The sequence below is a fragment of the Halictus rubicundus genome, chromosome 13, assembly GCF_050948215.1.
Source record: "Halictus rubicundus isolate RS-2024b chromosome 13, iyHalRubi1_principal, whole genome shotgun sequence".
Taxonomy (NCBI): domain Eukaryota; kingdom Metazoa; phylum Arthropoda; class Insecta; order Hymenoptera; family Halictidae; genus Halictus; species Halictus rubicundus.
The window spans coordinates 4,501,267-4,523,722 of NC_135161.1; the positions used below are offsets into that span (position 1 = coordinate 4,501,267).

The 22,456-nt window shown below is 48.6% G+C and overlaps 1 protein-coding gene across 1 annotated transcript; it reads right to left on the reverse strand.

The window, feature by feature from the left end:
• Window positions 1-2,475: 2,475 nt before the first annotated feature.
• On the reverse strand, window positions 2,476-22,229 carry Bark (C-type lectin domain-containing protein bark beetle). Its single transcript, XM_076799670.1, has 26 exons — window positions 21,909-22,229; window positions 15,941-16,110; window positions 13,891-14,084; window positions 13,603-13,777; window positions 13,351-13,520; window positions 12,978-13,216; window positions 12,636-12,885; window positions 12,166-12,551; window positions 11,429-12,081; window positions 10,856-11,309; window positions 9,940-10,758; window positions 9,608-9,853; window positions 8,051-8,991; window positions 7,504-7,961; window positions 7,230-7,426; window positions 6,749-7,147; window positions 6,366-6,643; window positions 6,030-6,283; window positions 5,007-5,218; window positions 4,819-4,943; window positions 4,512-4,742; window positions 4,308-4,433; window positions 3,978-4,236; window positions 3,693-3,894; window positions 3,377-3,624; window positions 2,476-3,270 (listed from the first exon to the last, which is right to left on the reverse strand). The coding sequence occupies exons 1-26, from the start codon at window positions 22,227-22,229 to the stop codon at window positions 2,476-2,478; spliced, it is 8,802 nt and encodes a 2,933-aa protein (XP_076655785.1).
• Between the last annotated feature and the right edge of the window lie 227 nt (window positions 22,230-22,456).

Below are 22,456 nucleotides of genomic sequence, written 5' to 3' on the forward strand. Positions count from 1 at the left end.
TATATATTGTATCATATATATTATATATTATTATATATATTATATATATAAATAGTAAATTTCGTCTACGTGTACATAGACGAAATTCCGTTGTCGATCGATCGTTTTCGCGGTCCACGAAGTACGGCTGCGACGAATAGTAATCTGATCCCGATATTTAATAATGTTATTAACGATATTAATATTAATATATTCGATATTGTTTTAAAACAGTCTACCACAGTTTATTCGCGGAAACCCTTTTGTTTCATCCGTGTATTGTATCTTGTACACGCAACGAAATGTCTATTTAATTATACCACGAGAGAATATATAATACGTATGCATGCATAATGTCGAAATAATAAATAATTACGAAAACATTTGTTTTTTTCGAATTGATGCGGTTCGTTTATTAGCTTCGTCGCGGACAATCTACAAATTCAAAGTACGGGACGTGTTAAGAATGAAAAACGACGATCTCGAAATAGTTTCTCGACTTGTGAAAACGTATAAATATATTTCCATATGTATAAAGATATTCGCAATCCGTGTAATTAAATTAATATAATGTTGTCACAGATCGAACAGTCCTTCTTTGGAAGAATAAATTCGCAGTAGAACACTCGCGTTCCTCGAGCCTTCGTTCCCTGATAAAAATAGCGCTCAATTTCCCTTGCAATTCACCCCTAACAACGATACAAAAAGTTATCATACGAAATTGCGTTGTTGCGTCATAGATGCGCAAGTTATTGCGAGCCTGAAGAGGCACTGTCGATTGCATCGTGAGCTTACATATTATGGACGGATAATCTGTTACAATATGTATAATGTCTCTTAATCAAGGCGCTTGGTGAGATCACCTACATTAACGAAAACTATATCTCTCGCAACCGCGTTATGCAACGACTCGATTCCGCGTAGATGTAGTTTTCCCTAATCGACTAAAATGTAAGCTATACTCCAACGCAGAGCTAACGCAGATGCTGTTCAGCATCTGCCCGAACGGGCAGCGATTTCCTTGCTCTGGACCAGCGTCGCCAGATCAAGACTTGTTCCCCCACCCTAATTTCCCCTTCTCCCGCGCTATTCCCTACGCTTCCTGTCGTGCATACTCCGGTACTGGCAGAGAGGGGGTAACTTTTCCCCTCAATTCGTGCCCCCTCCCCTCATCTGGCGGCACTGCTCTGGGCATACACAGAACGGCGGGCACGAAGTCACGCCCCTGCGGGCGAGTATTTGTCATACGCATTGTCACAGTTACGTGGCAGATACCGGGTGTGCTACAGCCACGGATCTAAAGGACTGTGCATAATTCTGTGGTGATGAGGCAAAAGACGGAAGGGGTATCAACTTGTCGGCCATCTTGCGTGTTTAAAACTGTGGTGCGCTCTATAGACGACTTTAAATACTAGTGTAGCGCCTGTAGGATACACGCGGTGTTGTCGCGACGTTATATAAATGGCAGTACCAGTTTAACCACTCTACATGGCGACTGTCAAACATTGACCCCCCCCCCTCCGCTCAGAGCATCATCCCTCTCACCCACAAATCTACTCTATGCTCAGTCCTTTAGGTCCGTGGCTACAGCCTATTCCCACTCCGCTAAGTCATTTGCCCGTAGCTTTGCCCAGAGTCGCCAGATCAAGACTTGTTCCCCCACTCTAATTCCCCCTTCTACCGCGCTATTCCCCCATTGCTTCCGCTACGTCTTCTCTGTCGTGCATGCTCCGGTACTGGCAGAGAGAGGGTAACTTTTCCCCTCAATTCGTGCCCCCTCCCCTCATCTGGCGACACTGGCCCACGGGCATCGGCGGTTGCCCTTGACCGTTAACAGGCATATTGAGCAGCTCTGCTCTAACGAGTTATCAATGCAGGCCAGACACGAAGTCCTGCATCTATCACAAGGCGAGTGCAGCTCAGAAAACGCGTACTCCTCGCTAGTTTGGCAGTGGTAACACCACACATTTGTGACAAACATCTCGTATCTCCCGGATCGGAGTAAAAGACAAGTATATTTCTTTACGACCACGCGAACTATCAAGAATATAAATTATGCGACTTGAATCGCTCTACAAGGCAACGCTCGTTCTCCGATATCGTTCGCTGTACACGCTACTCGAAATAAGTCTCCCTAAATCTACGCGATACATTTGCGGTGTATATACTATATGCTACATAATTAGGTACAACTTGCAAATATGCTCGATTATACTTGTCAAAAAAGGAATCTCACATCAGCGTTGCACACGCCAGGCGAACAAGGAGATCCAGTGTTACCAAGAACAATTAACTTGCCGTGAGTCGCGCGAGGAAGAACCATAACGAACGTCGGAGACTTAGCAATGTATTATTGCACTGATTGTCCTCTTTATGGTCCGCCGCCTTAAGTGTAGAACTCGGTGGGTCTGCTTAAGTCTTGTTCGTGCGTGATCCGAGTTTGGCTCAGCGGGTACATTTACATGCCTCTCTTTTGGGCCTGCCCTGAAGCAGAGTTCACATAGCTGTTTCCAGAGGTTGGCTCTTACTCCTCGCGGTGGCCGACAGTTGCGTCAATTCCGTGGGTTCGTTGACCAGGAACGAGTCCAGATTGGTCTCCAGCAAGACCTCGCTCTTCGACCTCAACGGTTTCTCTTCGCCGCTGTCCAAATTGGTCTCTAACAGCACTTCGCTTCTGGGTCTGCTCTCATCGTAATGCTGATAGGGATGGGGAGGTATAGGAGGATTGAAATCTGACGCGTATTCGGGAACAGGTTCCGACGCCTGGCTCGGTGTCAACGGAGCATTGTCGTAGCTGCGGCCGACTTCGTAGTCGACCGGCCTGTAGGCAGCGGACGCTTCGATGTCTCGTTTCAATTCGCTGATCGAGTCCGTCAGAACCAGGCTCGAGTGCAGCGGCAGAGTGGACGTGTTGTTCAAGTACGAGCTCTCGTGGGTGGCATCGGCGACAGGGGTCTCGTCCGTGGTCGTCTCGGTGTTGGATTCGGTGGGCCAGTCGTTGGCGCTCCTCGAGGTGAAGGTGGAATGATTGCGGAACCCTTCGTTGCGGTAGGTCAGGTCGAACACCGGGTTGCTACCGCTCTGAGGGACTCCGTACTTTTGGGCGGTGCTCTTGAAGTCGCTGGTGCTGGGCGAGTACCGTGGATTGTGGGCCTCGTAGACGTCGTAGCTCTGGTTGTCCTCCATCGAGGAGTTCAACTGGGACTTGTCCATCGAGTCTATGCTTCCACCGTTCAGCATCCTCTTGTAGTCCAGAGACTTGGAGTTCAAGGTGTCCGTAGAGTTCTTTGTCTGAAAACGAAAGCATATCATATGTATTGTTTCCCTTGCGAATAAAATCGTGGCGCGAAATAGCAGAACGTCATAGGCTGGGCTAGATGACACTTTGATAGCGTACCGTAATAGGTTTGCGACGATAGGCAAGCTCGGTGAATCCGGAGGTAGAACCGACCGATCTCAAAGAATGCAATGACTGTCTGATGGAGTTTCGCCTCTCCAGTCGCTCGATGTTCCTCTTCTTCGACTTGGACACCCACAGGGCAATGGCTGCCGTTAGCAACGCTAGAGCAACCCCGGCTGATCCCAGCACGGCCACAGCCACGATGTCTTTCCTCCAAGATAGAGGATCGATATTCACTTTGGGATCTACAACGGTGTAACGTTATTAAAACTGTCTCCCTAATCTGTGTACACGTTCGGTCGAATAAACACACCGATTTCGCAGATGAACGGACTCGGCTGAGCACAGTGATCGATCTCGATGGATTGATAAGTGAAAGTCGTGCACTGATCCACCCTGTCCAGTTGCTGCACCCAAGCGCGATCCGAGTAATCATAGCGGTCTTGTTGCTTCCGAAGGAATTGCCATAACTCCAGATAGTCGCCCATGACGAACGGCATCGACGCGTTCACCGACTGAATACGATAACGTTCGAAGTCAACGTTAGACAAATTCCAACATAGTTCGCGGATGGTGCAACGCGATGCGCTCAACTCACTCTGCAAAAATCTCGGGCGCTGAAGAAGTCCATGGGAGCACCGATGTAGATGTAACAGGTGTCGCCTACGAGGTCCCAGGCTGGCGGACACTTGCCGTTCAGAACGGACTTGTTGCTCATGTGGAAAGGCTGGTAATCGACTTGGAGCAACTCGGGAGAGTCACCTTGATCTCTGATCCTGCCAGCCACCGGTAGAGATTCGTTGTAGCCCCACCAGTTGTGTCTCGCGTCCACGTGAGCCCTCCACATTTCTAATTGCCTGTACAATCCAAGGTAGCATGTTTAATTGCTGTTTCGAACGACCGGAAGGATACATGGAACGGTACAAACTGTGATCGATTCGTGGTGAGCATCTCGTAGTCGTTGTCCGGGTTGAAGAACACGTTGTCGACGTACTGCTGACCGGGGGTGCCGGCCACTATCGTGCTGCGTCCATGGCGGTCCACCGCGTAATTTCTGAAACATTGTTCATTGATCGTCCGACAACAAAATTCGAAATATCTTTACGGGAGACGTTCGTCGAAAGGAACCAACTTGTAGAATCCGTTGTGAGACGTGCTCTGGTAGATGGGCAGCCTGACTCGTTCGAACCCTGAGATCTCCAGGAGATGCGCACCGAGATTCGCGTGTAAATAGTTAAGCGTCATGTTGCTCACTACTTGCTTCAGGACGATATTGTTGTCGTACGGGGCGTTGTTCTTCGTGAAATAGTTCCTGAATATGGTGACCTCCTGATACGGACTGCTCTGACGACCCTCCACGTATCTGAAAGGAAAGGTAAGCGGCGGTTGTTAGTACTCGTACGACACGCGGGTCCACGGTTTTACTAATTTCCACGTACAGCGCAGGTTTGTTGAAGTTCTCTGCGAACAGATTGTTGTGTATCCACCCCTTCAGAGAGGTCGCCGAGCCTCTGGAATCGGCACGGATCGAGAGGCCGCCTTGATTTTGCCGGACCAAATTGTTCTGAAAAGATAATTATGTGTTACAGTTAGAAAATCACTTCGTTTAGCGTTTGATCGTACTGACTCTGAAAAACAAGGACTGGGTGTTCTGTACGTCCAACCAGAGGGCAGATTTACAGGTGGAGAAGTTTCCGTAGAGTTTCTCGCAGTTGTTCGTGAACTGATTGCGCTCCAGAGTCATTATCGCGTTGACCTCGCCAGCGCTGGCGTACTTGATCGCTCCCTCGCGGCAGTTCGATATCGTGGAGTAAGATATGTTGTGTTGCACGTCGCGGTCTGTATCAGAAAAGAAGGGACATTGAAATCGTACCGTCATCCATTAAACCAGTGTGGCCAGGGTGGCCAGTGGCGCCAGATGAGGGGAGGGAGCACGAATTGATGGGAAAAAGTTACCCCCTCTCAGTCAGTAACGGAGTATGCACGACAGAGGTGGAACGCGTCACATGACCGGGCCGTAGCGGAAGCATGGGGGAATAGCGCGGTAGAAAGGGAAATTAGAGTGGGGGAACAAGTCTTGATCTGGCGGCACTGCCGGGCCCCAGTCTCGCCCGATGAGGGGAAAAAGTTCCCCCGCAGAGAGGAAATGAAAGTGCTCACGTCCGGGGTTTTAGAGTCCCCGGTATAGTGCTGCCCCCTAGTCTAGTTTTTAGCCTAGACCAGAACCTGCATCATTAGCAGCGGATTCCAAATAATACCAAAGTGGATGCTACTTCTATGTTAAAAGAGGCTCTTCTTTGTAGGCTCTGATCCAGCCTAAAAGATGATGCAGGTTCTAATACAGGCTAAAAAGATGATGCAGGTTCTGGTATAGGCTAAAAAGTTGATGCAGGTTCTGTTCTAGGCTAAAAAGGTGATGCAGGTTCTGTTCCAGGCTAAAAAGATGATGCAGGAAAAGTGGGAACACTAAAACCCCGAACGTGAGCACTCTCATTTGACCGAAGTGTGCAAGACAGAGACGAAACGCGTCACGTGACCGGGCCACGGCAGAAGCGTAGGGAATAGCGCGGTAGACATAGCAATTAGAGTGGGGGACAAGTCTTGATCTGGCCACACTGAGTCTGGCACTACATCCACTGTGCGAACTCACTAAATCCAATGGCAGAGATGGGCAGAGTGACTACTTCCGCGATAAAGCCGTGCACGCTGCTCGCACCGTTAGCGAACAGTCTTATACTGAGGCTGGGTCCCTGCGTTTTGAACAGCTTCTTCTCGTCCGGGGTGTTAGCTTCCAGGTGACCTATGCTCTTGGCAGTGACGTTGTAGATATCTCCGTCGTACAGAGTAATACGGTCCACGCGACCTGGTTTTCCGGTAGAATTGAAAAGATTGAACTGCAGAAGCCTGCGGAAGCGACAGAACTGTTTGACGAGAGCCTTTTTGCTCGAGCATGGTACAGATCGTTTAATTTCGAACGCGAACAAACCTGAAACCGAAGGGCTTTGCCCTGTAGACGCTGCGGAAGATCTTGACGCAATTCACCGGATGATTGTCGTACTTGTAATACACGATCACTCGCTCCTCCAACGTGATCTCCTTGGCCGTGTCGCAAATGTCGATCATGCTGAACAAGTGGTAGGGAATGTTCAGGTCCTTGATGGGCGTGAACGAACTCTCGTCGGCTTCGCGACCCTCTCCCGTTATAGAGAGCACGTTCACGCCGTTTCCGAGCACGTTGTCCACGGTATTGAACAGCAGCTCCACCTAGAAACACGATGCGATCGAATTACGTTGCGGTTCGTCGTGCAGCCTGATAGCCGCTTATTACTGTTACGTAGGATCGAAAGAAAGCGAAGCTCGATGGCTAACCGTGTGAGTCGGCGACACCACGTTGATGCCGTGATAAGCGCTGCGGGTGACGTTGATGTGCGTGATCGTCGGTGATTTCATGATCGTTTGCAGAGCGGCCGCTTTCTCGAAATGCAGGATTCCAGCGCCCGTGATGTTGACGTGCTTCAACACGGACTCGACGCGTCTGATCGTTTCGTGGGTGACGACGTCGTGGATACGGTGCTCGTACAAATGATGCTCGAACTCGCTGTTGGCCACGCGAATGCCGCCCCAGTAGTCGTGGGCGTCGTCCAGATTGCGTTTCCCGCAACTTATAAACACGAATTGGCTGTCCCAGGGACATTCGTGCCGGTGACCATACAGTTGACCGTTCAACCTGATTTGGCAGTCTTCGAGCTTCTCCTCTTTGCCGGTGCACTGCAATAAACAATGCGATTTACGATCCACAAGAAAGATCGGACAGTTCGCCGTTGCTTTGCTTTTCTAACGGTGTGTATACCTGCAGTGGTTCGGGCCAGGACCAAACGCGAATCAGAGAGCCAGGGTGCAGCTCGTATCTGCGATCGTAGGACACATAGACGTTTAGCGTATCGTGGCCCAATTGGCGACAGACCACTTGCGCGTTCCTCTCGGTGAACCTAGTATCGCACAAGGGTATCCACTGCAAGGTTGTCTTGTTGAAGAACTCGAGGAACCCTGCGAAAGTGGTTGTTCACGAGGGCCGTGTTAGAAAGTGCAGACGCTCGAATCGAACCCGCGAACAACTCGTTTACCTTCGTTGTACAAGGAAGAACATCGTCCATCTTTGCACAGGCGTATAGTCTCCTCCGACATGGAGACCACGTTCCCGGACATCGTGGTCGGTCTCGGTGTCCCCGTATCGTTGCGTTCCATCGGCTTCATGATGATCTCGTGACCAGGCACGCCTACAGCCTTCAAAGTGCCCAGGACCAGGATCCCAACGTTCGGAGCGAACTCCATGACCACGCCCGGATAAATGTGCAACGTGGCTTCCGGCATCACCGTGATATCCGACCTCACCACGTACGGTCTGTCCCTCGCCTGTATAGACAAGTTCTCCACTATACGACCGCCCAAGTTGTCGAGGTCCACTTCCCTGGCGACCTGCCAGGAAGCGGAAACGGAGGAATCGAACGCGTCGCTGGTCAGGAAGGGCCTGTAGTTGGCAACCGCGTGGTCGTTCCAGTCGTCGAAGTCGAATATTCTTTTTCTGAAAATTCTCAGCTGTCGTTCAAGCTTTTCCTCTTTACAAAGATAACAGAAGCTGACCTAATCGCATCTTTCAAATAATCTTGTTACCTTATATCCACGTCGTCGGAAGTTCCCCACCAATTCTCAGCGACGTCTACTTCGTTGTTGATCTTGGCCGTTCTGATGCCAGCCAGCAGCTCGTAGTCGAGAGAGTTCCGACCGAACAAGTTCCTGTTGATCCGCACCTTTTGAATACCGTGGAATCCGACCACGTAACTCGGACTGTCGTCGGTGCGACGAGGCCCCATGCCAGCCAGGTCGTAGCTGTTCCGTTTGATCTCATTGTGATAGAACCGAGCGTCCACGTCCCCCAAGATCTCCGACTGGCTGACCGCCCTGAACTCCACCATGTAGACTCCGGTGTTGCTCTCGATCCGGTTGTTGTCGATCCGCATCTTCTTCTCCATACCGCGAACGGAGATCAGCCCGGTTTTGCATCGGTTCTCCTCGAATCGATTGTGGGACATGTTCAACGTGGCGTAATGTCCGTCCACCACGAACCCGAACTGGTCGTTGTTTCGCCAGGTGTTGTTCCCGAAGTACAAGCTGTGCGTGAAGTTCTCGTTGTACTGCCACACGTCCGGCAACAGCACTTCGAAACCGCCCCGTTGGTTCCGCTCGACGGTGCTATCCTGCATAATCCAGTGGAAAAGGTTGTTCGAGTACCTCGCGTCCCGGCTGAACTGATATATTCCCTTCCCGTTGTCGGTGATCAAAGTGTCGTTCACGTGGATGGCAATCTCGGATAAATTGCTTCGGTAAATGTTCCAATACGGCGAGTGCACGTAGATAGCCTCCTCCCGATTGTGAGAGATCTCGCATCCGACCAGTTTTATCGACTCGTTCGCCTTCCGCAAGAAGTGGTCGCCGATCTCGTCCAGGTACCTGTTGTAGAACGACGCGAGGATGCCCCTCTTATTGTTCTTGATCTTGGAGTTTTTGACTAGAAGCGTGGGAATCGGTCCTCTCACCACTCTGCTCTTGATGTCCTGCAAACAAAGGGGCACGATTTACTTCCAAGCGGTTGTTTTATTTAACCACTTAACACTTTACCGACCGGTAGCTCATTTATCGGCTTTTTGTCCCCGGCGCTTACCGACCGATAGCCTATTTATCGACTTTTTGTCCCCGACACTTACCGACCGGTAGCCTATTAGTTTATTAGTTTGATAGTCTATTAAATCTGCTGACAGAATGTGGTTACCCTGTTCTTGTGTCTAGCGTTTATACACCTTCAGCGTCGAATGATCGATAAGAAGTGTGTAGGATATTCAACCGGTACCGGTCGGTAAAGTGTTAAGTACTGTACGCTACTGTAATGGTTTCTGTGGAACGCATCAGTTTGAAGAGTACGCCACAATAGCGGCTTTCGTGGAAAGCATCAGTTGGAACGATACGTCATTATAGCGGCTTCCATGGAAAGCAACAGTTTGAACAGTACGCCACTATGGCGGCTTCCGTGGAAAGCATCAGTTTGAACAGTACGCCATTATAGCGGTTTCCGTGGAACGCATCAATTTGAACAGTACGAACCGCTATAGTGGCTTTGGAAGGCAGAGTTGCGGACGAGCGCGCCGTGCTAAGAGGTTAAACTTCCGCAAGTACCTGCACAGGGGCCCGAAGAGCCGTCAAGACCATCACAGCACCGCCGAGAGCATCGGTCCCGCTATCGTACTCTAGGATCACCATAAACGAGCTGGACGTTACAGGGAACACAGCCAGGTCCCGTCTCACGTCCCAGACATCTCTGCTAGGATCGACGTACTGCGAGTCGTACACGACGATTCGTTCGCTGCTACGATTCTCGATCGGATTCAGAAGCTGGATGCCGATCACGTAACCCGGTCTGCACTGTGAACACCATGGAACTTGGCGTAACAACATTTTCTGCGAGCACAATATACATGTAGCAAAGCGTTATTCGCACGAGCGCTTACTTTGATGTTGACGTTTCGTCTGACACGCTCTCCGGTAACTTTAACCGTGATCATGTACTTGGTCTCGTCGTTGGCCAACTCTATGGGCGCCACCTGGTACGGTAACACGATTGGATTGTACGAGGAATCGACCGTGTCCGGTATGCGCAAGAACCAACCAGCAAATTCTCTTTGTTGAACAGCGGAGAGCGCCGGATTGTGTCTTATCCCGGCTACCTTGTTGTTCTCCATTTTCGAATTGACGATCTCCATGCCGAGCTGTTTGAAGCTGATACCGCTGCCGCCGTTCTGCGAGAAGTCGCTGTTCCTCACGGTATTGATAGCGTCCGCGGAATATATGTCCGAATAAAGGACGCCCAAGCCGTCCTGCAGATTGTCGATCACTCTGACGTTGTCCAACGAGTGCTTCGCGAAGTCGATCTGCAGTGCCGGCTTGAACGAATTGGTGGCATAGTCGAGCAAGCCTGCTTTCTCTATGGTCACGAATTGCAGGTCGCTTCTCTGGGCCAGAGGGCCCAATCTCAGACCGGCCCACGCCGCTTCCGAGCATCGGACGCCAACGTCGTTGTCATGAGTGCAGGAATTCTCGAAATGCTGCCGAGTCTCCGCGCGGCACTTGGAGATATCGTTGTCGTCCTCGGTGCACCTGACGTTGCTGAGAACGATGTCTTCGTTGATACCCGCGTTCGGGATCTGGGAGCGCTCCAGCAACCAATTATCCGGGTCCAGAGTGAGGCCGAGCTGATGGCAGACCAGGGCTGCGTTCCGGATCGTCCAGCCGTAGTTGCAGACGGTACCCCATCCGTCCCCAACTTTCACCTTGACGAAAAAATGGTAGGGTTTAGCGTCGACGAGTTTAAATAACATTTGATAGAGAAAAAGAAAAAAGGGACTGCTGTCCTCGAATAATAGGCACCTGTAATCTGCCCTCTAGATTGCTCTTCCCCCCGAGCAGTCGCACGGGTGGTTCCATCTCATTCTTTTCTATGGGTCCGCCATTCGTCATTGTGTCGTTGTCCGGATCCATGAAGACCTCCTCTTTCAAAGTAAACAAAATATCGCTCGGCCGTTTTCCACGGGCATCCAATCTGCCGGCAACCATCATTCCTACAGCCGGAGGGAACCGCAACGTCACGCCAGGATGAAGAATCAATTTTCCTCCTGGACGTACGTTGATGTCACGCTCGACTATGTACTCCCCTGAATTCAACAACTCCTGACCGTCAACCTCACCGCCGACCAAATATGTTCCAGGCGTGACGAACCGAGGAACGAACGTCGGGTTCGAGATGATGGTGTTGGCAGCTGGATTGCTGCTGTGCAACAAGTACGGCAGGTACTCGATCTTCGCCAGGTTGTACCGGTCCTTCCTGCAAGGTAATCTTACGGTCAGCTTTCTATCTGGCGACGGATCTGCCTCAAACCGATTGAAATCATTTTGATCTACAGACATTCCGGGGGGAGGACTGCGAGTACAGTGGAAACTCACCTATGAAATAGCCTATCGAATATTTTGTTCTCTTCCCCGAATCCCAGCCAGTTGAACGTGCAGTTGATGACTTTCGATTGATCTTCCAGGTGAGAGCCGATCTCGTACCTGGACTCTGGATTGTGCAGAATATTCCTGAACACGTGGACGTTGTCGGAGGAGACAACGACGACCGCTGCCACCCGGGAACGCGGTATCAATCTCGACCTAGCAACGTTCCCGTTATCGAACAGCTCGTGGACACGATTGTCGCGCAAGAAGTTTCTCGTGAACAATAACTCTTGCCGGTCGCTGTACGGCGAAAGGCCGACGTTCACTACAAACGAGCCACGGTTCCAATAAAATTCGTTGTGCTTCACCGTGATTAAGGCGACCAGAACGTTGAACTCCTCGTACAGAGGATTCTTAATCAGTATACAGCCGCTCCCCTGCTTCCTGAAGTGATTGTACTCGATGGTCCCCAGCAAGTTCAAGGCAGGACTCAGTTTAATACCGAGCTTGGCGTTCTGCACGAACGAATTGTGGCCGATTTGAAGTCTCAGTAGACCCTCGTTCTGCCTCCAACTGGACTCCACTTGCAGAGCGGTCTCCGCGCTGCTGTTGAAACAGTTACCGGTCACGTTCACGTAGGTGTCGCCAGTCGCGTTACCAACCTGCAATCGACACGTGTTGTTATCCTCGAAGACGATTTTGGTACGAGTGGATTAGCTACCATTATTTCTGCGACAAACACTCACCAGAACACCGATATCCTTGTTCTTGAATATTTGGGAATATTCCACCACGGTGGTCTGATTGAAGTTGACGTACTCGGTGGTCGAGCTGTCGTTCAACCACACCGCGAACCCGTAGCCCTGATTGGAAGAGATGCTGGTTCGGGAAACGTTACGGTTGCCACCCGTGTGAGTGATGTTCACGCCATCTCCAACGTTGAAGGATATGCGGCTGCTGGTGATGTTCACGTCCGCGGCGCCGCCCAACACGTGTACACCGGCCACGTGTTTGTTGCTCGACACAGAAGTCTCGTGGATGTGTAGAGCCGATCGCAATCTCTCCACCGCGATTCCTCTTCCATTGTTGCTGGCGATCACGCTTCCGGTCACATTCAGATCGTACGTTTTCTCTGAAAGCGACGGATTAAATCGATCCCTTGGAAAACAAGGACTACAATTGAAAAGCGAACGGGATCGGTGTTAAGGAAACTCACGGTAGCCCGACATCAGTCGCACAAAGACGAGCGTGTTGATGCGAGGTTCGGCGATGAACTTGACATACAAATTTTGCCGAGTGGTCGACACGCTTTGCGGCAACGTGCCATTCTTCACTCTCACTCTGGCCAGCAATTTCTCCGCGCCGCTGTTGCCGTCGTAAACCTCGACGATCGCGCTGTTGTTCTTGTCGGTCTTCATTTGCAGAAAGTGCATCGTCAGAACGTGTCCTGGTCGCGTGAATATGTGCTGCAACACGCGTAAAGGGTACATGCGAGGTTAGCGTAACGGCTCGGACTCGACTCGGAACGCGCGAAACGCAGCGGACACCACGGGCGTACTTGCGGGCAAACTTTCACACTGGGCGCGTATTTGCTCTGCTCCATGGATATGATAACAGGAAACGTTTGACTGGCCGTTGTCGGGAACGTGCACAGATCGAAGACCTCCGTGCGATCCAGTTTGTCGTCGGGCCTCTCGTCGAAGTGAACGTACTTGATTCCGTCGGCGCCGTTGTCCAACACGGAACACTCGTTGATGTGCGCCATTCCCGACGAGCTGTTCATGTAAATTCCGTATCCTGTCGAAAAATTAGACACATGTAAGAGAAATGTCTTCTTCCGTATCCTACCGGGATAGGGTTACCACGGGTCAGGGAACGCAGTCTCCAACACGTCTGATAACCCTGTCGAATCTCATTGCTGTCGCGGTTACCTCTATTGTTTTGAACGGTACAATTGTTTATGACGACAGGGGCGTTCGGTGTGGTGATATTGATGCCGGTGAAGGCTGCGTGAAGCACCGAAATCGACTCCATCTGCGGCGGGACACCTTCCACATCGATCGCCGCGGTAACATTATACTCCCGGCCAGTTCCCGCGTGCCTTTCAACAAAGTAAAACATTAGAGACCAACGTCGAAGACGTATGTACCTATTACTCGATTACACAAGAAGAATGCTCTCACTCTATCACTACGTTCCGTAATATCGACTTAGATTTTCGCACGTAGAGAGTGTTCTCCAGGATCAGAGGATTATCGTAGAGCGCATCCTCGAAGCGAATTCCTCTCCAGTGTTTGATCGCCTTTGTGGCTCCGTCGTGGCGAGGCGCGCACGCGATTCCGAGATCAGGATGGTAATCTGCAATCAGACCAGCACACGCGAGCCTCTAATATCTTCCGGGATAGTCGAGGGACCGTCGTTCCTTGGATTGGCTCGAGCTGGCCGCGAGTCGTAAAGCGTGAAAGTTTTACCGCAAACGCCTCCGCCGAGTTGTCTGTCGGACCACCTCTCGCAGTTCGTCAGAGAATTCTCGGTGCCCCTGCAGCCAGGTTGCTCGTAAAGGAGTCTCGGTTTCGCGGGCCATTGTCTGTCCATCCAGGACCACCATCGTCCTCCTTGGAAGCCGAGCTGCCTGCACGCTGTCTCTAGATCGGCTCGAGTCCAGCTGAGTGGACGGCAGAGAATAGAAAGAGAATTAGAATATGTTTGTTCGCGAGTAACCTAGGATTTCGAAAAGTTGTTGAATCAATCGTTTTAGGGTCCCGGTCCGGTGAATGTGTAAGCGCCAGATACAAAAACGGGGTAACGAAATACGCGGCCGTTTTGTCGACAGACATTTGGTTACCCCGTTTTTAGCCTACATCTAGCGCTTGCACACTCACCGCCCCGGAACCGGGATATACAAGGTGAGACACTTAAAACCGGCCACCTGAATAACTTGGCTGCAGCTTGGTTGTAGCAGATTATTTTGTTTACATTTTGGATTGACTCAGTTTGATTTCATTGATAAAACTGAAAATATCCTATCACGTAAGCATTCACAGTGAATTTGTATTTTTCATCCTTTTATACGTGTGTGACCTTGAATGACCTCGAATGACTGTATCGTTGAAATTGTCTCAAGAAATAATAAGAGTATAATCGTAAGAGTTAAAAAATATTAGGTGGACCCATAAGTAATCAATTTTTTGAAATCTAAAACAGACTTTGTAGTTAATTCAGGTCTTTATTTCTTAATTTATTATATAATCTCCATCATTATCAAGGACAGTTTGACATCTTTCCTGCAAATTTTCAATCCCCCTCTCATAAAAATCCAGAGTTCGTCAAGCAAAATATAACTCAAGGTGCCTCCTTACATTTTCTATAGTAATGAATGTTTTATTTCTTAAATAATGCTCCAGAGATCTGAAAAGATGATAGTCAGAGGGAATAATATCCGGTGAGTAGGGGGGGGGGGGATGCGGTAAAACCCATTGCAATTCTTTGATTTTTTCCTGAGTGAGTTTCGCTGTATGGGGCCGGGCATTGTCAATTTGCAGTATTACACCTTTTCTGTGGGCTAAAGATGCCCTCTTTTTCAATAGTTCTGAATACAGCCGTTGTAATTGCTGACAATACAACTCAGCAGTAACTGTTCCTCCAGGTTTCAACAACTCAAAGTGAATTATGCCACGACAGTCCCACCAAATGCACAGCAACACCTTTCTAAGTGATAAGCTAGGTTTAGGGGTTGATATTGCGGTTTGATTTGCAGAAAGCCATTGCTTGGAACGCTTTATGTTATCATGAAGAATCCATTTTTCATCTCCGGTAACGATTCTGCTAAGAAATGGATCTCTACGAAATCTGGATAGCAATGAAGTGCAAATTGATCGACGAATATTCTTATTGGTCTCAGATAATTGATGCGATACCCATGTTCCTTGCCTATATGCCTTTCCCATTTCGTGTAGGTGCCTTTGTATAGTTGACTATGTGGACCCAAGGCTTCTCCATAATTCTCGTACACTTAATTTTGGATCAGCTTCCACTAGAGATTTTATTGTGTCATTATCAAATTCAACTGATCGTCCACCAGCAGCAAACCTTCTGAACCAACGTTGACACTTGTTGACCTTCAATACATCTCCATAAACATCGCAAATTTTCTTTGTTGTTACCGTTGCATTAAATCCCGCATGAAAATGAAAAAGTATGCAATGACGAATATGATCCTCGGAAGGTACGGACGCCGCCATTTTATCACAGGGTTGTAAAAAAAAATTATACTTTTCAGAATATTTTGAACACAGGCAAAACAAATTCTTTGCAATTAATTGATTACTTATGGGTACCCCTAATGTGTGGTTCCATTTTAAAAAATACAGAGATGACCTTCATATCTCCTTGACGCCTGCACCTATCAAAAAACTAGTAACATCGGATGATCAGCCCCTCGATACCAAATAATTTTAATAGCAGCCAAGTTATTCGGGTGGCCGGTTTTAAGTGGCTCACCCTGTATAAAGTGACCCTTACTTTCTCGAGTTCGTGCAAACGGCTCGCCACTCGTCTCGATGGAAAAGCTCCAGTCGGCCTTCGGAGGGAGTCGGGCCATCGCTGAGACGTATCGTAGGCGACGACTCGACGGGATGCAGCTGGTTGTTCGCCTCGGATGCTGTCAGCAGGATCGGCGCTTCCGGTTCCCCCTGAAAATGCGACAGCGCGCTGCAGCAAAATCGAACCGTGATCCCACGGGACCGACAACCCGCGGTACACCGAACATAGCGCGCAGTATCAACCCGCCCCGCCATGCGCTGAACCGTTTCTCCGCCCATGCGATTCGTGCGTATCGAAGCGCATCTCCAAGGGGCTACTACCGTAGCAAGCCGCTAGCCGCGAGCGCTTACGGTGCCTCAAGGGCCACGAGTTGAACATCCTTGCTCTGTGACCTACGACCGTAGGCCCTACGGTGACCATCAAACGGAATTTAGTCGTGAGCCGGTCTCGATGATACGATCATCCTAATTCTGCCGCGCTAGGAAGAAGGTTTCGGTCCCGTCTCGTCGCGTCTCGAGTATAAGCGGATTAGCGGGGTCGAAGGTTAACAGTTCGGGCCAAGAACCGCCGTTTGATCCGTGACCCGAACTCCGAACGCATCGCGCAGCGGAGGCGGCGCGCACAGAGCTGATTCATTCGTTCACGGCTTTTACACTGCACACGTTCTTCGCATCCCGTTCTTAATGAAGCCATTAGCCGGCTCCTGGCTAGAGGGCTTTCGCTCCGGCCACCGATTAGAAAAATCCCCTCCGGTTCGAGTGGATTACTTCCAATCAACTTAACCCCTGACAATGCTAGCCCCTTCACCCTGTAACTCGATTCCAAAGTAGCATCGCCGGTCCCGGATCGGATACCCCAGAAGAACTCGACCCTGGCTTCCCGATCCCCGGAATGTGTGAAAAGTGTTGCGCACAGTTTGCATCTCTAGCGCATTCTGACGAGACCGCGCTTCTCTGAAAATAGCTTTTGTATCTGAATTCGAGGCACACTTCGACGCTTAACTATCGGGATATTAATGACACTGGTCGCTGTTGCGTACCTCGGTGCGTGTACACGCACATCACGAGGGGCTCGGGGGCGGGGGCACAGAGCACGATCGTACGTTACCGCAACGTGCCGCGAATAAAGCAACAATCATCGGGGACCGGGTTGCGTGTTTCTGGAATTTCCGGCGATTCGACGTTCCTTTCAGAGACACGCTTCGAAACCCTTTTGTGCCTTCTCTTCCACGGTGTCGCCGTTTAACGTTTTTTTTTTTCTCCTACGTTTCGAACTCCCTTCCCGTCCCCTGCGTCGCGTCGTTTCGCCAAGCGGGAAGAAAGAAAACCAGCGACCCGGTGTCGGTACACAGCTTGTTCTCACCGCGTGTTTACTTTCATTCGCGACCTCGCGGAACGAACAACGGTACCGTGTTAATTATCCGCGGTGCTCGCAAATCGTGCAACCTTTTTCTTTTTCTTTTTTCTGTCTTTCTTTGTCCATCGTGCTCGACTCGATCCGACGTCGTTGCAAAGTACCGCGCGACGGGTCTGAACGAGGGACTAAGTAGCGCGCGACGAGAGACCAAACGAGTTAAAGGGTATTCGAGAGCCGCTGCGATTACGATTCCACCGGAAACGCAGGTTTAAAGGCAATATAGAATTACCCCGGGTAGCCATTCCGTCCAGATGATATTTCACGGTGGATACTTTGACCGCGCTTCGATAACAACGCGTTTCGTAGAAAGCGTCCAGTTAGCCTGCATCGGGCAAATTTCTATCAATGTTTGTGATGGTGCTTTGCGTGCAAAAAGCGGTCATTTTGGTGCCAAGACCATGGTCGGAGCAGAACATGGTCCCTATTTGCTATGAATTTGCCACCAAAACTTGTCGACAAATTCCGAGCCTGAACAGATAACTCAGTATTTGAGTGCAAAGTTTGCAGGCGCAATTCCATGCCAAATGCCTGCATGGAGCAAATTTTTATCAACGTTTGTGATCGTGCTTTGCGTGCAAAAAGCGGTCATTTTGGTGCCAAGACCATGGTCGGAGCAAAACATGGTCCCTATTTGCTATGAATTTGCCACCAAAACTTGTCGACAAATTCCGAGCCTGAACAGATAACTCAGTATTTGAGTGCAAAGTTTGCAGGCGCAATTCCATGCCAAATGCCTGCATCGAGCAAATTTTTATCAACGTTTGTGATCGTGCTTTGCGTGCAAAAAGCGGTCATTTTGGTGCCAAGACCATGCTCGGAGCAGAATATGGTCCCTTTTTTCTATGAATTTGCCACCAAAACTTGTCGACAAATTCCGAGCCTGAACAGATAACTCGGTATTTGAGTGCAAAGTTTGCAGGCGCAATTCCATGCCAAATCTATGCCAAACCTTGCCCTCGTGTACAGGGCAGGTCGGTCGCACTAAGACCTTGCTCTAAAAATATTTTCAATAATTTAGCTCTGTTTTCCTTCTTAGAGCAAAGTTTACTCCGATTTTTCCCGATATTTACTCTTAGATCGCGGTTAGGCTCGTTCTTAAGGTGACCGACCTGCCCTCTTCACGAGAGCAAGATTTGGCATGTATTTGGCATGGATTTGACATGGAGTTGCGCCTGCAAACTTTGCACTGAAATACCGAGCCTAATGCGAAAACAGATGGGTTGGAATTTGTCGACAAGTTTTGGTGGCAAATCCATAGCCAATTGTTTACTGGGCGGGAATCGAGCACGCTTCGGGGCATATTCGCAGCGTCTCCAGATCAAGACTTGCTCCCACTCTAATTTCCCTCTCTACCACGCTATCCCCCCTGCTTTCGCCGCAGGCGGGTCACGTGACGCGTTCCGTCTCTGTTGTACTCCGATACTGGCAGAGAGAGGATAACCTTTTTCCCCTCGATTCGTGCTTCCTCCCCTCATCTGGCGACACTGCATATTCGTTTCTTTCGATTTCGAAAACCCGTCGACGACCTTGGTTATACAGAGGGCAGCGGCGAGCGGCAATTGCTGTCGCTCATCGTCGCCCGCGATGCCGCGCCGCTCGGTTGTGTATGGCCAATCTCATATTTGTGTAATGTGTTTGCTTTATTTTTTTCCGCTTTGCCGTTAATTGTTTTACCGCTCTCTGTATAACCAAGGCCTAATAAGGCGCAGTGAAAATTTCCGCGTAAAAATTCTATTTATTTTTGTTCCCGACATTGGTCAACCTCGACAAACATCGGAGCGGTTCAGTTGCTCTATTAACACCAATCCTACCGAGGCTTAAAAGTAACTACTCAGTTAGCCAAATGCTGTTTCGAGCAAATTTTGCGCAAGGTTTGTATCACATTTTGCGAGAAAAAAACTTGTTCATTTGGTACCAAACTCTGCTTGGAAAATGCGGTCCCTGATTTTTATGAATTTGCCACCAAAATTTATCGAAAAATTTCTAGCCAAATGTGGAAACAGATGGAAAATTCCATGTCAAACCTTGGCTTCGTTATAGAAGGCAGGTCGGTCGCACCAAGTCCTTACTCTACGAATACATATCCAGAAAAATCGGAGTAAACCTTGCTGTAGGAGGAAACATAGACTTTTATTTAAACTTCTAAATTATATAATTTTAAATTTCATATATCCTCAATAATTTAATTCCGTTTTCCCTCCTACAAGCAAGGTTTACTCTTGGAACAAGGTTAGGTTCGCTGTTACTGCGACCGGCCTGCCCTCTATAACGAAGTCAAGATTTGGCTTCGATTTGGTCTGGTTTTGGCATGGAATTTTGGCTGTAAACTTTGCACTCAAATACCGAGCCTAATGCGGAAACAGATGGACCGGAATTTGTGGACTTTTGGTGGCAAATTCACAACAAATTGTTTACTGGGTTATACGTGTTGTCTTATCAAAATGACGAGATTGAAGTTACTTGGAATTTGCGCGTTAGTGTTATAATTCACGCTCTACTAAATATATTCATTTAATCATTTCCACGAAATCGTCTTCATAATTTCAGTAATTATAAAATAAAAAATCTGCAACCAGTTATTTTGACCAGCGGTGGTAGGTTTTTATTGTTAATTCGTGTAGTTTTTACTCGAGTCGTGTTAGGGATCAGGTGCGTCGGGGCCGTGGGCTAGATGCTGCCTTATCGCTTTTATCGGCACCATGGTGATATCGATTCCAGGGAAACTTTTAACTCGTCGCGATATCGGAGCTGGTTTATAGTGGTCGCGAGCCGCGAGGGAAAACGATTGTGAAATAATGGAACGACAATTAGGCCAGGGCATAAAAACCAGGCTTCGCCGACGAAATTTCGTTGTAAAGAGAATCGTAAAACATTCCGGGAAGTTCAATTGCAACCGTCGTCGGTGCTCGGCTCTGTCATGCCCGTAGTATTTAACACGTGCACAATCGTACGTCTGGATGAGTCATTTCATTCAACGTTGGCATACACACATGCGCGCGCGTACACCAAACACATTCGCTCCGCGGGCGAGTTAATCATAGCCTCGCGCAAAAAAAAAGTGGCATTTGGAAACGAAATCTGTTCTCGTAGTTTGTGCGTACCGACATCCTATTCTTTCTGCTCTAATTGCGCTGCTGTTCGCTAGCCCGGGATTTATGGCCCCTGCTTTCTTTTCAATCGCGACTACATTGTTCGCGGCGGTGGTCTTAGAATTTTGTTAAGTTCCTCGGAAGTTCGATCGATTTGAAGATTTTTTGCAAGCGTTTTTTTTTATGTCCGTTAGATCGTTCGAAACTTCCAAGAACGATGTGCAATTCGAATGAGTCACGAATTCCGCTCGGCGTGTTTCTCGCCGGCGCACAGTGGGCCAAAAGTACTTCAATTTAGTTCAAAATTGACACTCATAGGTTTCTCGGGTCGCTGATTATAAATCTGATGTCAAAATTACAACAAAACGAAATGGCGGATTCAATACGGCGGATGCGTAACCAAAAAAATTATTGAACTTTCTTGAAAATTAGTAACCCCATATTTTTCGGGCCGACGAATATGAATCTGATGTCAAAATGATAAAAAAACCAAAATGGCGGATTCAATATGGCGGATGCGTAACCAAAAAAATTATTGGACTTTCTTGAAAATTAGTATTCCCATATTTTTCGGGCCGATCTGATGTCAAAATTATAAAAAAAAACAAAATGGCGGATTCAATATCGCGGATGCGTAAAAAAAAATGATTGGACTTTCCTGAAAATTAGTATTCCCATATTTTTCGGGCCGGCGAATATGAATCTGATGTCAAAATTACAAAACACAAAAATAAATTTTTTTTTAAACAATAAAAAAATTATTGTTAAAAAAGAAATTGTTGTATCAGAAAACTCTATAAGTGGAACCATACAATGCTTATTTAACAAATTTTATTATAACTTCTAAATTTCTCGAGAAAACATGCTTGTAACTAGTACTATGACTACCTTTCTGTGACAAAAATGAATCGCATTACGAAAGGGGCAGTTTTGGGCAGCTACTTTTTCAAAATAATGTTAAATAATAGTATCTACTACAAGACTCGACAAGAATCTCCGTGGAATATTGTGGAATATACAACTTTTAGTATACATTTGTAAAATCTGTGCACTAAGTATTATCGTTCACTTCATACATTCCAAACATTAATTAATATAAATCCAATGTTATTATTATGTATAGTATTTACTTCCAGGAACAGCATCCATCGTACACGCACAAAAAAAAATTCAATTTCCGTAAAATTGTAAGCTTGACACCTTTTTTTTTTCACAACGTAGTTCACTGCACGAAAACTGCGAGACGACTGTATGGGATATTTGTACTCCCACCATTTAGCAGGTATAGGTAGTAAGGCCTTTTTACCTTCGGCTTCTTATACAGTCATTACCTGAGAATCCAATACAGCAAGAGCCATACCCCTAACGTGAAATTCATTTTTTGCATTTTGGCCACGTTTTGGCGCTTTTGGCCCACTGTGCGGCGCGCTATGGTTACTTACTTTCGCGGTGATTACGCCCCGAACGGTGATACCGATCATAGGGCCGAATCGGACCTCAACCCCCGGTTCGATCAGCAGTTCGCCCTCCCGCTCGACGTACAGATCCTCCCGGACCAGGTAAGGGCTTTTCGACCTTTCCAACAGCCGTTGTCCCCGGACAATGTGACCGCCTCGCAGCTCCGTGAGCCCGCCGTTCGCATTGTTGCCGCTCGGATCGACGAAAGTCGGCTCGGTGTAATAAATGGACGACTGGTCGAACCCTTCGTCCGACTGTCCGCCGACGACACCGAGAACGGCTAGAAACAGCCACGCGAGGAACATTTTCGTTCCACCCACCGGGAAAAAACGCCTATTTTCCTTCGCGAGTCACTTTGGTCACTGAACCGAGCGTACGCGGATCATGAATCGGCGATCCTGCCGGTGCCCGTCGCTTCGTTGCCGTTGCCAGGCTTCGCGCACTCGAGTGACACTTGTTGCAACATTTAAGTTACTCGATCAGCGCCCCAGTACCTGTCTCGAAAACGATAACAGTGTTTGTGTAGAGATAA